At 43.1% G+C, this 16,247-nt stretch overlaps 2 protein-coding genes across 3 annotated transcripts in view; both read left to right on the forward strand.

The window, feature by feature from the left end:
• cdk10 (cyclin dependent kinase 10) overlaps positions 1–15,502 on the forward strand; it is a 108,792-nt gene extending 93,290 nt beyond the window's left edge. For both annotated transcript variants that reach the window (XM_088298440.1, XM_088298439.1), the window contains 3 exons: positions 5,497–5,636; positions 15,232–15,284; positions 15,381–15,502. In XM_088298440.1, the coding sequence (XP_088154566.1) occupies positions 5,497–5,636; positions 15,232–15,284; positions 15,381–15,475 (288 nt within the window). In that variant the 3' untranslated portion in view covers positions 15,476–15,502. The remainder of the gene's footprint in view (positions 1–5,496; positions 5,637–15,231; positions 15,285–15,380) is intronic.
• LOC148335919 (general transcription factor II-I repeat domain-containing protein 2B-like) lies at positions 5,733–11,179 on the forward strand. Its single transcript, XM_088298431.1, has one exon. It carries the CDS (start codon positions 7,287–7,289, stop codon positions 9,090–9,092), a length of 1,806 nt encoding a protein of 601 aa, XP_088154557.1. The 5' UTR covers positions 5,733–7,286; the 3' UTR covers positions 9,093–11,179.
• Positions 15,503–16,247: the final 745 nt, after the last annotated feature.

The following is a 16,247-nucleotide window of genomic DNA, read 5'->3' on the forward strand; positions in this document are numbered from 1 at the left end:
CACGCCCGATGCTGTCTCTAACTGTGAGGCCATCGTGCTAACCAGTCGGGCCACCGTGCCGCCCACTTTAAGGTCGTGTTTTTGTTTAAAAAGTTGCTGAAAATATGCTTTACAAGTATATTAAGTCTAGTCTAACTTTTATTTGTTAAGGAGCTGTTTATTTGTCAAATATGCTGTAATCTGTTGCTTAGAATGCACCACAGAAGATGGGTCATTTTTTTTTGTATGAGTGTAATATTCTTTTTTTTTTCATGGTGCTGTTTTTTTTAATACGTTGCGAAGTACGCACAGCAGAAAACAAATCAGGTGTTGCTTAAATAGATTTAATTAAATGGTAAAATGTGTGCTTTTGAGTTTAAACAAATGTAAGTAGCTTCACTAAACTATAAATTAAAAAAAAAGTGTAAATCTTAAAATCACTCCAAAACACCAATCCATAGGGTTGTACAAAGTCCGCCAAAGCGGTCAAAACCTGTATGCCCCTGTCCACTCTTTCTTCCTCTTCCCTTTTATATGCTCAATCACAGCGCCACACAGTGCTCAACAAAAGTAATGCATGCACACATTTGACCCATATTTGGCGCCTACAGTTTATATAGCAGGTTTTTCTTTTTATGTGCCTTTTCAATCCCTGGTGTCATCCATGGTTTTCCATTTGGGCCTTGGCTCTTCCTCGACACAGTTCTTAATGGACAATGTTTGTCATATTGTGAGATTGATTGATTGATAGGCCAGATTTGGGTCTTAATGAGAATAAACCTCGGACCAATTTTGTTTTTCCAGATGCTTCTTTAAGGCAGTGATGGAGTGATGATTTCTTGTTCTTAATTCTATTCTTAATTCCTTTTTTATCAATATAATTTTGGATAATTGCAAAGACAGGCAAGATATCACGAATATCATTCATGAGAAGTCCATCTATTTTATGATCAATTTGATTTGTAACTATATCATCTATTAAAGTGGCTGTATCTATCGTTATTTGGCTAGGTTTTGTAATTACAGGAAAAAGACAATTGCTATGCATTATATTAATAAAGTCAGAAGTTTTTTGGTAGCTGTGTGCGTTTAATAAATCAACATTAAAATCCCCGCAAAATATGTTGTCTTTTTTGAGCATGTCCGCTACTTTTTCATTGAAAGTGTATGAAATGAATGGTATTATATGATTTTTTTAAAAATAGAAATGTTTCTTTATTTTATTTTATTTTTATTTAACCTACAAATGTGTCAGATCATTTTGCCTGACCCTTCAAATAAGGAATTTTCAAATCTAGCTGAAATCGGGCTCAAGTATGATCATATTCTCAGGGAGGATTTTAATATTCATGTTTGTTGTCCAAAAAAAAACATTGGCAAAAGACTTTAAGCCTTATTGGGTTATTTTTGTTTAATATTGTACAGTATGTGACTAGGCCATGAACAATGACATACTTTAGACCTACGTAATTCTTGATTATGCTTTACCGGTGTCAAACTCTCTGGACAATGTGATTTTTGATCACGACTGTTTTCTTTCTTTTTCGTTTTTCTTCTTTTTTTCCCTGTACTCCTGTTAAATGGGCCGCTCCAGAGTGCACTCAACAATCTCACACTGCTGGTCGGTTCGCTCAAGGGTGCAACTACCTACTTTCTGGGGGGTATGCAGACACATCACAGCCCCCCCATCCAAAAAATATATAAAAATAATAATAAAAATAACAATTTCATTTTTCATATGTAGCCTATAAATACATTTTTGTGGGGAATATAAAACTTTTATTTAAAACTTTTTTTTTTCATTGAGCCATGTGTGGCTCTTACTACGCTGACACATCACAACTTACCTACTGTCTTTTAACCACTTTGAAAAACTGCATAATCTTTCTCCAGCTCCCTGTTTCTTTTTCAGCTTTGTGCCCTTGAGCACTTTCTATTTTGCTTTTCCATCTTTAGCATCATCAGATCTTTGAATTGTAAACACTCACCGCTTGCGCTCTCGAGGGCGCGCGCTCTGCACTCTGTGTCTGTGTGCGCATGCCACATAGGAGGGCTGAGGGGCGCCGGTGACCGTCACAGAGCAGAGGGGCGCCTATCAGTGATGTGATTATTAGTAAAAGTGATTAGATCAAGCCATACCCGTGAAAAAAAACCCGCTGTTTAATACATAAAATGCCCACTCCAAAATTATTTTGCGCCCAGCCATTTGGCACCCCCGCGAGCCTGGCGCCGCATATGCCGCATACATCCTTTTTGCATTTGATGAGCTTGGTGTTCCCTTCTCAAACACAGAGGAACTCACCACTCATCCTGCCATGCTATACTGGATTCAAGCCTTGGTTTCATAACAGAACTCGTGCAACTAAACATGAGTGCCGCAAAGCCGAACAAGTGGAAAAAAGGCCGAGCTGCAAGTCTCATCAAAGTTGGAAAGACTGCTGGCGTAACTACCAGATTACGGTTAAAGAGGCCAAAAAAAGAACATTTATCACACCATATTCAGGTGTCAAGTGTCACAACCCACATGTATCATTTAAAAAGATTGATTCTGTACTCAAATCCTCTCTGCGTATTTGCTCAGACTCTTCACATGAAATGTGCAATTGATTCCTACATTTTTTTTCATTGATAAAGTTTCTACAGCTGGGACTCATTTCAAAACCACAGGTGTTCCCTCCCCACGAAACACCCACAGTTTCAGGACTATTGGATGAAACCACTTGGAGGAGTTTTTAAAAATGTGTTCTCGATAAAAGGCCAAAAAGTTAGCCAGATTTGAAACAAAATTCAAAATGGCTGACTTCCTGTTAGGTTTAGCATATGGCTCCATGCGACTTATTTGTTGGTCTTGGGCTGTTACATGTACCTCCAAGTTTTCATAAAGCTTGGTGAAATGTACAATGATTGCTTTGCTAAAAATATATGGGGGACAGTACTGAGCCTTTTTTTGTATTATTAAATTACACAATCAACTAACAAAAAAATTAAAATTTTCTCAATGTGTGAAATGTTTCATGACTTCGTGCATCTTTAGAACCTCAAAAGTAGCGTTGTTGTATTGGCAAAGTGTGGATTGCCGTGGCAACACGCGCAAAAATTCACAAACCTAATGAAGGTCAAAACACTCATCTGAATAAATATGACATAGATCTGGTTAAATCCACTAGGAAAAATACATCTGAATAAATATGACATAGATCTGGTTAAATCCACTAGGAAAAATAAAATTCATTAGAATATTAAAATATGTATTTCTTTTTGCCAGTAAGTGGCACTACCACATAAAAAATAAGTCCATCCGTCGTTACCAGACCAGACTGTCATCAAGTCGATCAAATTTTTAAGATGTGATCATCTGGGTCAGTTAAGAGCAGCTTTTGTTGTCACGGTGAACCATCAGACTTGTGTCACTGTCATGGCCGTGACCTTTGCCGAAAAGTCAACTTCGGCGTAGTTGGTGTAGCTGTCCGACAGGGAGGGGAGAGGGCAGCCAATAATCTCTCTCTCTCTCTCTCTCTCTCTCTCTCTATATATATATATATATATATATATATATATATATATACATATATATATATGTATTCTAGGGGTGCAACGATACACAAAATTCACGGTTCGGTTCGATACATTCGTGTCATGGTTCGATATTTTTTCGATCCAATTTTTTTTAATTTATAGTTCATTGAAGCTACTTACATTTGTTTAAACTCAAAAGCACACATTTTTTTCATTTAATTAAATCTATTTTAGGAACACCTGACTCGTTTTCTGCTGCGCATACTTAGCAACATATTGAAAAAAAAACGCACCATGAAAAAAAATATGAATATTGTACGAATACAAAATAAATTACCTGATAAATGACCCATATTCTGTGGTGCATTCTAAGCAACAGATTACAGTATATTTGGCAAATAAACGGCTCCTTAACAAATACAATTTGGACTATACTTATCTTGTGAAGTATATATTCAGCACCATTAACTTATTAAACAAAAACAGGACCTTGAACTTAAACTCTTGGGTTAAAGATATAGGCTATATATGGTATGTAAAGAAAATACTGAAATATTTATTAGAACATTTCTTTATTTTATAGATTAAATTAAAAATATTTTTCTGCAATTCATACATGCATAAAAAAAACTATTATCTTCCTTAATACCATATAATTTGAAACATCATTGTTTTTAAAATTTGAATCATTGTAACACAAACTCATCCAAATGCAGTAGTGTATCATCGTGGGTGCTAGACTGTATTTTCAGAATAGGCAGAAAATAAACACTTTATCCCTTAAATTATATTTTAAACCATTGTACTTTGTATACAAATAAAGATGTATTGGAGTACATTGTACAACTACAAAATATTTTAAATTAAATAAATAAAATAAAACAGGTATAGTTGCATTTGGGCGCACTAATTTCCATCCTCCGCAACTTCTTTCAGACTTTTCTGGTTAAATCATCAGTCGTGTGACTTTCGAGCAGCCTTGTCTGAATAATGTTGCATTTGATGTCCCACTCAACAGTGACGTCAAGTGCCATAACAGGTCAGCTGGCGCAGCGGGGGCTGCTGACAAAGCCGCTGCTATTTTGACTCTCGTCTTGTTGTACAAATCAGGAATTGCAGTATTGGTATTGCAGTATTGGTGAAATAGGTCCGTGCAGGAACCTTAGAACGTTCCACTCATTTTCACATTGAAGTGATGTCGGCGTAAATGTGACCATGTTTGTTGTACTTCCACCGACGTAGTTAGCATTGTGTGACACTTGCGACCTACTGTTGAAGTTGTAGTCCACGACACGCTTTCCATCTAGTGCATACTTGAAAACTAAATTACTTCCAAACGCTAGACGTGAACTTTGGTGGAGCTTCTTCCACTTCAGGTATGCTTTATAGCCATGTTGCAACCGCTAGCGAGCCTTACGTGCAGCTTGAGCCAAAATGAATGTGGGAGGGGCAGTAACGTACAGTGAATGGGTCTGCGCTCGCCAATCCAGCATATAAAAGGCGGAGTAGTATTGTTCGATCCAGCGCGAACCGAACCGTGACCACTGTATCAAACGATTCAATACACGTATCGTTGCACCCCTAATACATATATATATATATATATGCATATATTTAAAAAATCGCATAATTGAACTCCATACACAAAATTCATCATCATAGTTTTAGAGTCGTGAATCACTTAAACTTAATAAAAAGTCAGATTGCTTGCACTTCTTTTCTTCAGATGCTTTGTTCAGGCAGATAAGTTCGAACAATTACTAAGAACTAAGAATGCAACAAACCTCTATTGTGAGCCTGTTACACATTCCCACTGTCTAGCTCTACATTTGCCCAAGACTTTGAACAAAAGTCCTCTTGTCAAATATACAGCCTCCTGCCACAGCTACTATTGTTCTCTGATAAATTTCTACACAACTGTTTTTGGTTGCAATTTTGACTGCATTGAACTATCCTAATGATTAGGGTGTTGTTAAACTCAAGCTTTTGTGTGTTACACAGGGTTTTTCTGACCTGCCTCTCATTGGTCACTATAGTCTGAGGAAGCAGCCCTACAATAACCTCAAGAATAAATTCACTTGGTTGTCTGAAGCTGGACACAGGCTGCTCAACCTGCTCTTCATGTACAATCCACAGCGCAGGTATTTACAATAGAATACAATACGATACAATACAATTTTATTTATATTGCACATTTCACAACAGCTGGAGCTGTAACAAAGCTTTTTCCATGTGTGTGTGGGGGGAGGGGGGTGTGTGCGTGTGTGTGTATATAATACATATATATATATATGTATATATTCATCCATCCTTCCATCCATTATCCGCCGCTTATCCGGGGTCGGGTCGCGGGGGCAGCAGCATCAGCAGGGAAGCCCAGACTTCCCGCTCCCCAGCCACATCTTCCAGCTCTGCCGGAGGGATGCCCAGGCGTTCCCAGGCCAGCCGGGAGACGTAGTCTCTCCAGCGTGCCCTGGGTCGTCCTCTGGGCCTCCTGCCGGTGGGACATGCCCGGAACACCTCCCCTGGGAGGCGTCCAGGAGGCATCCCAAACAGATGCCCAAGCCACCTCATCTGGCTCCTCTCTACGTGGAGGAGCAGCGGCTCGACACTGAGTCCCTCCCGGATGGCCGAGCTTCTCACCCTATCTCTAAGGGAGAGCCCAGACACCCTGCGGAGGAAACTCATTTCGGCCGCTTGTATCCGAGATCTTGTTCTTTCGGTCACGACACACAACTCGTGACCATAGGTGAGGGTAGGAACGTAGATCGACCGGTAAATCGAGAGCTTCGCCTTTTGGCTCAGCTCCCTCTTCACCACGACAGACCGATACAGCGTCCGCATCACAGCGGAGGCTGCACCGATCCGCCTGTCGATCTCTCGCTCCATCCTCCCATTACTCGTAAACAAGACCCCAAGATACTTAAACTCCTCCACTTGGGGCAGGATCTCCTCCCCGACCTGGAGAGGGCACTCCACCCTTTTCCGACTGAGAACCATGGTCTCAGATTTGGAGGTGCTGATCTTCATCCCAACCGCTTCACACTCGGCTGCGAACCGCTCCAGTGAGAGTTGGAGATCACGGCCTGAGGAAGCCAACAGTACCACATCATCTGCGAAAAGCAGAGATGAAATACTGAGGTCACCAAACCGGATCCCCTCATCGCCCCGACTGCGCCTAGAAATTCTGTCCATAAAAATTATGAACAGAATCGGTGACAAAGGGCAGCCTTGGCGGAGTCCAACCCTCACTGGAAACGAATCCGACTTAGTGCCGGCAATGCGGACCAAACTCTGACATCGGTGGTACAGGGACCGAACTGCCCGTATCAAGGGGCTCGGTACCCCGTACTCCCGAAGCACGCTCCACAGAACTCCCGAGGGACACGGTCGAACGCCTTCCCCAAGTCCACAAAACACATGTAGACTGGTTGGGCGAACTCCCATGCACCCTCAAGGACCCTGTAGAGCAGACCTGGGCATTGCACGGCCCGCGGGCCACATCCGGCCCGCCGGGTGGCACTGACTGGCCCGTATGACAGACCTGGGCATTGTATGGCCCGGGCCACATACCTTTGGTTGACTCTGACCGCGAGTGTAAGGTTAATTGGAAATTTCAAAATAAACATACTTTTTAATTTCACCTCATTCATGGGCTAAAGCTGCACTGCTTTTATTCTGAAATTGTTTTTTTTTATTCCCGCGCAATGTGCGTCGCACATAATGACGTAATGCGTATATCAAGACATGCGCGCGATTGAATCACAACAAGACGACGTTCGCCCTCAAAAATGTCCGCTCAGGCTAAAAAAAGAAAGCTACATGCCGAATGTAGAATTTTCAACAAAAATTGGACAGCGAAGTATTTATTTACTGAAGTTAGAGGTAAAGCTGTGTGTTTAGTTTGCGGGGAGCAGATTGCCGTGTTGAAGGACTACAATTTGAGTCGGCATTACCAGACGAAACATGCAGAGAAATATAAAAACCTAACTGATGCTGAAAGAGCGCAGACATCGGAAGCTTTGCTAGCTAAGCTGCAAACGCAGCAAGGCTTTTTTACCGGGCTTCATGCATCCAGGGATGCAGCAACCAAGACCAGCTTTGTGATATCCCACAAAATAGCCAAAATCAGCAAGCCATTCTCAGAGGGGGAGTTCGTGAAAGAGTGCTTGGTAGACTCGGCAGCACTAATATGCCCTGAAAAAAAAGCGGCATTTGAGCAAGTCCTGCTGTCCAGGCGAACCGTGACGAGAAGGGTCGAGGACATTGCGGGGAATCTGGAGCTACAGCTGCAACGTGAAGTGCCAAGTTTTGATTTTTTCTCCTTGGCTCTGGACGAGAGTTGTGATGTCCGCGACACAGCCCAGCTACTCGTATTTGTCCGCGGGATAACGCCGGACTTCAGGATTACGGAGGAGCTGGCAGCAATGCGGTCGTTAAAAGGGACGACGACAGGCAGCGATCTCTTCACTGAGGTAAATGCTTGTATGGACACGTTGGGACTGAAATGGGACAGACTGGCAGGTGTCACCACGGACGGTTGTCCAAATCTTACCGGGAAAAATGTCGGACTTTTAAAACGCATGCAGGATAAAGTGACTGAAATGGATCCTGATCAGAAATTTGTATTTTTACATTGTATTTTACACCAACATGTGTTGTGCAAATCAGTGCTAAAAATTAACCATGTTATTGATGTTGTTACTAAAATAGTTAACTTCATCAGGGCGCGGGCACTGAATCACAGACAGTTTGTCACACTTCTGGAGGAGCATGAGAGTGAGCACAGTGACATTGGCTACCACACTTCTGTGAGATGGCTCAGCCTGGGCAAAGTGTTAAAAAGAGTCTGGGACCTGAAAGCAGAAATCCAGGAGTTTTGTGAGACAAAAGGCAAGGCCATCCCAGAGTTTGCAGATGAGGTCTGGATGGCAGATTTCGCATTTGCTGTTGATGTGACTGCACTGATGAATGAACTGAACAGCAAGCTGCAAGGCAAGGGCCTTTTTGTACATGAAATGCACAGCTTGGTGAAGGCTTTCATGAGAAAGATACAGTTTCTTTCAAGACAACTGGAGAGCAACACTCTCACTCACATGCAAACCCTGAAAGAAGTCACACCATCAGCTGATAACCTCTGCAGGTACTCATCCATGTTAGGAGCATTGCATGGTGAGTTTGCAAGGCGATTTGAGGATCTAAGAACAATGGAGGATGAAATCCACATGATTTCCTTTCCCTTTACCTTCAGTGTGGATGATGCACCCAGTGATGTTCAGCTGGAACTCATTGACCTGCAGTCTGATGGAGTACTGGCAGAGCACTTTAAGTCAGGATCTCTGCTGGATTTCTACTCTTCTCTCAAGGAGGAGAACTTTCCAAACATTAGGAGACATGCTCAGAAGATGTTTGTTCTCTTTGGCTCTACCTACATTTGTGAACAAACATTTTCAATTATGAAGTTTACAAAATCCAGGTACAGATCCTCTCTCACTGATGATCATCTGTCAGCTGTGCTTCGCATCTCCACTTCAGACATTCAGCCTGACTTTGATGCACTTGTTAAAGCCCAGCAGAGATTAGATTTCTCTCACTGAACAAGAAAAATGAACATTGAAACACCAAATGAGGCAGTTAGACCACAAATGTAGGCATGTTACTGTAAGGCACCAGATAACAATGAACTGGGACACTTTTTCTCAAAATCACAGTTCAGTGACAGTCAATATGTTGTATCTTGCTTAATGTTTGGTGCAAAAAGACAATATTGTGATGTCTTTAAAATGCTCAGAACCTTTACACAACTATCCAACAGTATATGGAACTCAAAATGTGTTTTGAAGTGAATGTGACAGAATATGTTTACTAATATGAGTCACAAATAGTAAAAAATGTTAATATTTTGTCTATCATTGTGTTGAGAAATTTGAATGAATAAATTTTTGTAAGGCAACCTCATTTTTTCAGTTTATTTGGTATTTAGTTTCATTGCTTAACTTTAATATATACTCTTGCCAGCTTGTCAAAACAGTGCTATTTACTGCTTTTTAAAAAAGAAATACAATTAATATTATGCAGAATTGAGTTCAGCCTTTTGGCCCGGCCCTCCACAATATTTTATGTTTCTTATGTGGCCCCATGGAAAAAATAATTGCCCACCCCTGCTGTAAAGAGTGTAGAGCTGGTCCACTGTTCCACGGCCAGGACGAAAACCGCACTGCTCCTCTTGGATCTGAGATTCAACCTCCCGACGGACCCTCCTCTCCAGTACCCCTGAGTAGACCTTACCAGGGAGGCTGAGGAGTGTGATTCATCTATAGTTGGAACACACCCTCCGATCCCCCTTCTTAAAAAGGGGGACCACCACCCCGGTCTGCCAATACAGAGGCACTGTCCCCGATGTCCACGCAATGTTGTAGAGGCGCGTCAACCATGACAGCCCCACAACATCCAGAGCCCTAAGGAACTCCGGGCGGATCTCATCCACCCCCGGGGCCTTGCCACTGAGGAGCTTGTTAACCACCTCGGTTACTTCAGCCCCCGAGATAGGTGAGTCCACCACGGAGTCTTCAGGCTCAGCTTCCTCAAAGGAAGGCGTGTCGGTAGGATTGAGGATGTCTTCGAAGTATTCTCCCCACCGACTCACAACGTCCCGAGTCGAGGTCAGCAGCACCCCATCTCCACTATAAATAGTGTGGGTGGTGCACTGCTTCCCTCTCCTGAGACGACGGATGGTGGACCAAAATTTCTTCGAAGCCGTCTGGAAGTCGTTTTCCATGTCCTCACCGAACTCCTCCCACGCCCGAGTTTTTGCTTCGGCAACCACCGAAGCCGTATTCCGCTTGGCCAGTCGGTACATGTCAGCTGCCTCCGGAGTCCCACAGGCCAGAAAGGCCCGATAGGACTCCTTCTTCAGCCTGACAGCATCCCTTACCGCCGGTGTCCACCAGCGGGTTCGGGGGTTGCCGCCACGACAGGCACCGACCACCTTACGTCCACAGCTTCGATCGGCTGCCTCAACAATGGAGGCACGAAACATGGTCCACTCAGACTCAATGTCCCCTGCCTCCCCCGGTACGTGGGCAAAGTTCTGCCGGAGGTGGGAGTTGAAACTCTTTCTGACAGGGGATTCTGCCAAGCGTTCCCAGCGGACCCTCACAATACGTTTGGGTCCGCCGGGTCGGACCGGCATCTTCCCCCACCATCGGAGCCAACTCACCACCAGGTGGTGATCAGTTGACAGCTCCGCCCCTCTCTTCACCCGAGTGTCCAAAACATGCGGCCGCAAATCCAATGACACGACTACAAAGTCGATCATCGAACTGCGGCCAAGGGTGTCCTGGTGCTAAGGGCACATATGAACACCCTTATGTTTGAACATGGTGTTCGTTATCGACAATCCATGACGAGCACAGAAGTCTAGTAACAGAACACCGGTTCAGATTGGGGGGGCCATTCCTCCCAATCACGCCCTTCCAGGTCTCACTGTCATTACCCACGTGAGCATTGAAGTCCCCCAGCAGAACGAGGGAGTCTCTAGGGGGAACGCTCTCCAGCACACCCTCCAAAGACTCCAAAAAGGGTGGGTACTCTGAACTGCTGTTTGGTGCATAAGCACAAACAACAGTCAGCAACCGTTCCCCCCACCTTAAGGCGGAGGGAGGCTACCCTCTCGTCCACCGGGGTGAACCCCAGTGTAGAGGCGCCAAGCCGGGGGGCAAAGGAATGCCCACACCTGCTCGGCGTCTCTCACCTTGGGCAACTCCAGAGTGGAACAGTGTCCAACCCCTCTCAAGAGGACGGGTACCAGATTCTACGCTGTGTGTGGAGGTGAGCCCGACTATATCTAGTCGGAATTTCTCTGCCTCGCACACCAGCTCAGGCTCCTTCCCCACCAGAGAGGTGACATTCCATGTCCCAAGAGCTAGTTTCTGTAGCCGGGGATCAGAGCGCCAAAGTCCCTGCCTCTTGCCGCCGCCCGACTCACACTGCACCCCACCCCTTTGGCCCCTCCCACAAGTGGTGAGCCCATGGGAAGGGGGACCCACGTTGCCTTTTCGGGGTGTTCGTATATATATATATATATATATATATATGTATATAAAAACGGGCCCCATGTACACTTTATGTGGTCTCCTTTGTTTATTCACCGATTGCCCTTATTTTACAAGACATGGCAGGATCAACGACCGTGAGTACACCAAGACCCCAGTGGGAGCTGGGACAAAGAATACACTGTGTTAAATTTTAGTACAAGACAGGCTCGTTTAAGAAAACACAGGACCTTTTCATGCGTCAGTTCGAATGTGAAATGGCTCCATCCAAAAAGCAGAATTCAGAACTGGGTGGACCACTTCGAGTATGAGACCACCTCAGCGCTGCCAGTGAGAACCGTCCAAGCCACTCCAAGCCGTCCCAAGAAGCAAACAGCTGAGCTCGTTGAAAGAGTGAGTGAGTCTCTCCAGCAGAGTCTGAAACGCTCTGTGCGTAAGCGAAGTCAGTCCCTCTGTATGTTCCTTGAGACTTGCAGCAGAGTCCCGGTGAATGATATCAGGGCTTACCCATACAGAATCCAGACGCTGCACACCCTTATAGCCTCAGACAAGAAGCAGAGGAGGGCTATGGCAATCAAGATGCTCGAGAAGATCGAGGAGACACCAAGTTTCCTTAACCTCCTTTAGACCTCAGAAGAAGCCCTCTTCCATCTTGATGGAAAGGCGAACTCCAAGACAAATGTCTTCTGGGGTCCTTCAGACCCAATGAAATAGCCACCAAGCCCCTGCACTCTCCGAAGTGCACGGTGTGGGTTGCAATCTCGGCCAGAGGCATCATTGTACCAATCTTCATCGAAGAATCTGGCGCAGCAGTGACAGTCAACAAGGAGCGGTATGGAGGTCCTCAAAACCTTCAAGGATGAGCTCCAGACCATCGACCCGTCGCTCATGAGCAAGTTCTGGTTCCAGCAAGACGGAGCAAGTTCTCATATATCAAACCTGTCCCGAGATTGGCTCAAAGAGAACTTTGGAGGCCGAGTGATCAGTCTCAAAGCTGATTTTGAGTGGGCACCCATTAGCCCGGATCTAAGCCCTCCTGATTTTTTTTTCTTTCGGGCTATCTTAAGGACAGAGTCTACGCAGGGAAACCAGAACCATCACGGAACTCAAGAAAGCCATCTGGGGGCCATCTTTTCTGTTCCCAATTCCCCGAATTAGGTGATGGCGATTCACTTGGAAGTGGCTGTACTGAATTTACACCAACTGACTGGTACAAGATCGGAGGCTCATCTTCGGATATGCTGCCATGGATATTACGGCCCTGGATGAGGACCCACTCCACTGAAGTCATCTTCCTGCAGCACTTCATTCAATTGACTCTTACATTATCTTATCTATTATTGCATAGCATCATTGTATGTGTCAAATGTTGCCCAGTTGGCATCCATTGCAGCCTGGTCATCCTGGAAGGGGGATTCCCCCATCTGTGGTCCCTTCTCAAGGTTTCTCACTTTTCCCCTAATGAGGTTTTTTGAGTTTTTCCTTGCCCTCCTGGGGGTTAAGATCGGGGATGTCGATTGTGGCTATGTAAAGCCCTTTGAGACTGTCTGTGATTAAGGGCTATACAAATAAAATTGACTTGACTTGACTAGGAGATGAGAGCCATTATCTATTCAGTCAGTAAGAACGTCATGGACAACTTCGTGCTGCGCCTCAAGAAATGCACGGAGCTAAATGGAGGCCATCTAGAACATATGCTGTAGAACGGAGAAAAAAAGGCCAGAGACCCTAGTGTTTTAATGCGATGTTTTGAATATAATAAACTAGTTATGACCAAAGTTTCATTTTATTCGGACAAAACACTAAGAAACGGGGCCTAATTAGAGTTGGGGCGTGTTCTTTTTGGGTCACCCTGTATAACTAAAAGCATCATGGCGAGTGGTTAAAATGACGCAAATTCAATTCTGAACGGCAAGTTTTTTTGGTGTCATTGATAAGAACAAAGTCATTTGTGTGTATTGTCATGGTGAACTGAACTACCATCGCAGCATGTCCAGTTTAAAATACCATTTGATGGCCAAGCACACCACTGATGCCAATTCTACAGCCCCTTCTCAAACCCAGCCATCCATGGATAATTTGCGACAGAAAGCAATGGATCGATTAACTAAAAAGAAACTCGCCAAAGCTATAGCTAAGTGGGTGGCCACTGCGCGGTAGCCTCATGGAGGACGAAGGTCTGGCTGAAATACTTTGCTTTGCTGTCCAACGACTGCACTTACGAATTGTCCTCGAGATACACCATTGCAACTCACATTCAAGACTTGCAGGAAGCGGAGAAGGCGGACGCAGTTGTGCTCACCGATGATTAATGGACTTCTCTCAGTAACCACAACAACCTCTGTGTGACAACCCATTATTTTGACCCACTTCATTTGCACTTTGTTGGCATTTTATATTTCTTATATGACTCCAATTTGATCCCTTAGAAAGGCTGTTGAGATGCTGTTTTGTGTGACTTTGTTTGTGTGAGTCAAATCCAATGCTGTGTTTTTTCAATTAAAAAAAAAAGTATTTGCATAAAAACAAAAAACTCAATTCTCTTATGTTAAAGGTATAACAATTCAATAAAATATTGAATTATATAAATAATATACAAAAAATGGTAGGGATTTTTTTTACAATGAATAAAATGTGCAATTAACTACGAGTTAACTATGAAAAAATGCTATTATGATTACATATTTTAATCGCTTGAGGGCACTAATATATATATATATATATATATATATATATATATATATATGTGTGTGTATATATATGTATATATATGTGTATATATATATGCATATATGTGTGTGTATATATATATATATATATATATATATATATATATATATATATACATACATACATACTGTCAGGTTTAAATGCCCTGACGCCTTTTGGGAGAGCTTACTGAAATAACTTACTAAATCTAACGGCCGAAATAAAACGCTAGGAAAGGCCAGGAGGAACCAGACACTGTTGTTCATTTTCACCGCCGGTGGGGGAAAAGAGTGGGACAGAGAGGCCGCGAGCGAGCAGCTCCGTGCGACTCCTCCCTCTCCTCCTTTCACCGGCTCTGCTTTTATTAGCTTGACTCAAGAATCACAAGGAGACAAGAAATTAAAATACAATGAAGGTCTGTTTAGCCTAAACTAATCACCAGAAGACAGTAAAACATCAATAACTAATCACAAGGGTCTCCAGCAGGCAGAAAATCACAACTCACAGTGTAAAGGTCTGTTTAACTAATCACCAGGGACTCCAGCAGGCAGAAAATCACAACTCACGGTGTAAAGGTTACTTTAACTAAACACATCTTCAGGATACGGTGTCTGTGTGTGTGTGTGTTAAAATAACAAGTAAGTGTCTATGTGTGTGTGTGTTTAAGCATTAATAAGTGTAAAAAACATGATTATGAATACACAAACTGATTACCTATCCTCAGCCCATCTTACACATACACACGCACACACATGGATTAAATGTATGAGAAGAAAAAACATTGTAAATTGGCACAGCAGGTCGGCCTATAATAACTTTTGCATCATTATCTGTACTGTGCATCAAAGAATAACATAGGTAATGTAACACAAACTAAAATGTGTTTCCTTCCACCAGTACAATATAGGTTTTTCTAGTTCGCCTCTACCGATGATTAAGACACTATTTAAGTCTATGTGGTGTGTTTTTGTAGAGCTACTGCCAGAGATTGTTTGGAGAGTTCCTACTTTAAGGAGAAACCACTACGTGAGTAAACTGTTGTTGTTTGTAATCATGGCTTTGAATCATTTCTGTCTTCCCATGATAATCTTGTTTCTTTTCTCCTCTCTCTGTGATGTGCAGCTTGTGAGCCCGACCTGATGCCAACCTTCCCTCATCATCGCAACAAAGGTGCTGCTTATCAGCCAGAGAGCCACTCAAAACGCAGCAACGTGTAATAAAGATCAAGACCTGAAACAACATTATTATTCAGCGTGTATGTTGTTCACAATGCATCACCTCATGAAGACTTTTTCGTTCCGTGAAAATGAAGTGGGAATGTTCTGCTCACTGCTAACTATGGCCTGCAATATCCCCCCCAACTCCTTAACTCCAGCCCACTCAACAAGAACTATTTTGGAAATGTCTGTATTTCATCTTAGTCTACTTGGAACCTAAATATTTGGTTCTAACACCAGACGTACTGCGAAAATTGTATGATTTCTCCCAACCAATAGAGTAGTAGAATAGTAGTTTGCTCAGCTCAATGTACACAGTAGGTAGCACATGCCTCTGTCACATACACAGATAGTTTCTGCACAGCAACACCCTACTACTTAATTTAGTTAAATAACTCTGTTACAAATAAGAGGAAGGAGGATGACATGACAAAATATGTTCATTGGTTTTTAAGGTAAATCTTATCTGAATGTTATTGTTAGGGTGAATATATGTTACTCTATTAGTATTGCAAAGGAATTATTCCACAGTGTGACCTATGTTTGGACCATGGTGATGAGAAGACCATCAGGAGATGAATGTGGGAGGATTGGATCAAGGCTGCAATAAAGGAGGTGTGCCCGAAACACCTCTGACACAATGGACTTTCAATGCTGGGACAACAAAAGTCACGCTGGTGGCTCCTGTCAGTCTACAACTGCCTTTTATTTGTATTAAGTTCATTTTATCTTCTTATTATTATTTATATTTGACTAGTTAATTTATAGCAGA

This window comes from Idiotropiscis lumnitzeri, chromosome 6, assembly GCF_059441095.1.
Source record: "Idiotropiscis lumnitzeri isolate Australia: NSW breed Sydney's pygmy pipehorse chromosome 6, RoL_Ilum_1.0, whole genome shotgun sequence".
NCBI classification, from domain to species: domain Eukaryota; kingdom Metazoa; phylum Chordata; class Actinopteri; order Syngnathiformes; family Syngnathidae; genus Idiotropiscis; species Idiotropiscis lumnitzeri.

What these genes read in the sequence shown, in the direction of transcription:
- LOC148335919 (XM_088298431.1), top strand. Translation starts at nt 7,287, where the DNA reads ATGTCCGCTCAGGCTAAAAAAAGAAAGCTACATGCCGAATGTAGAATT.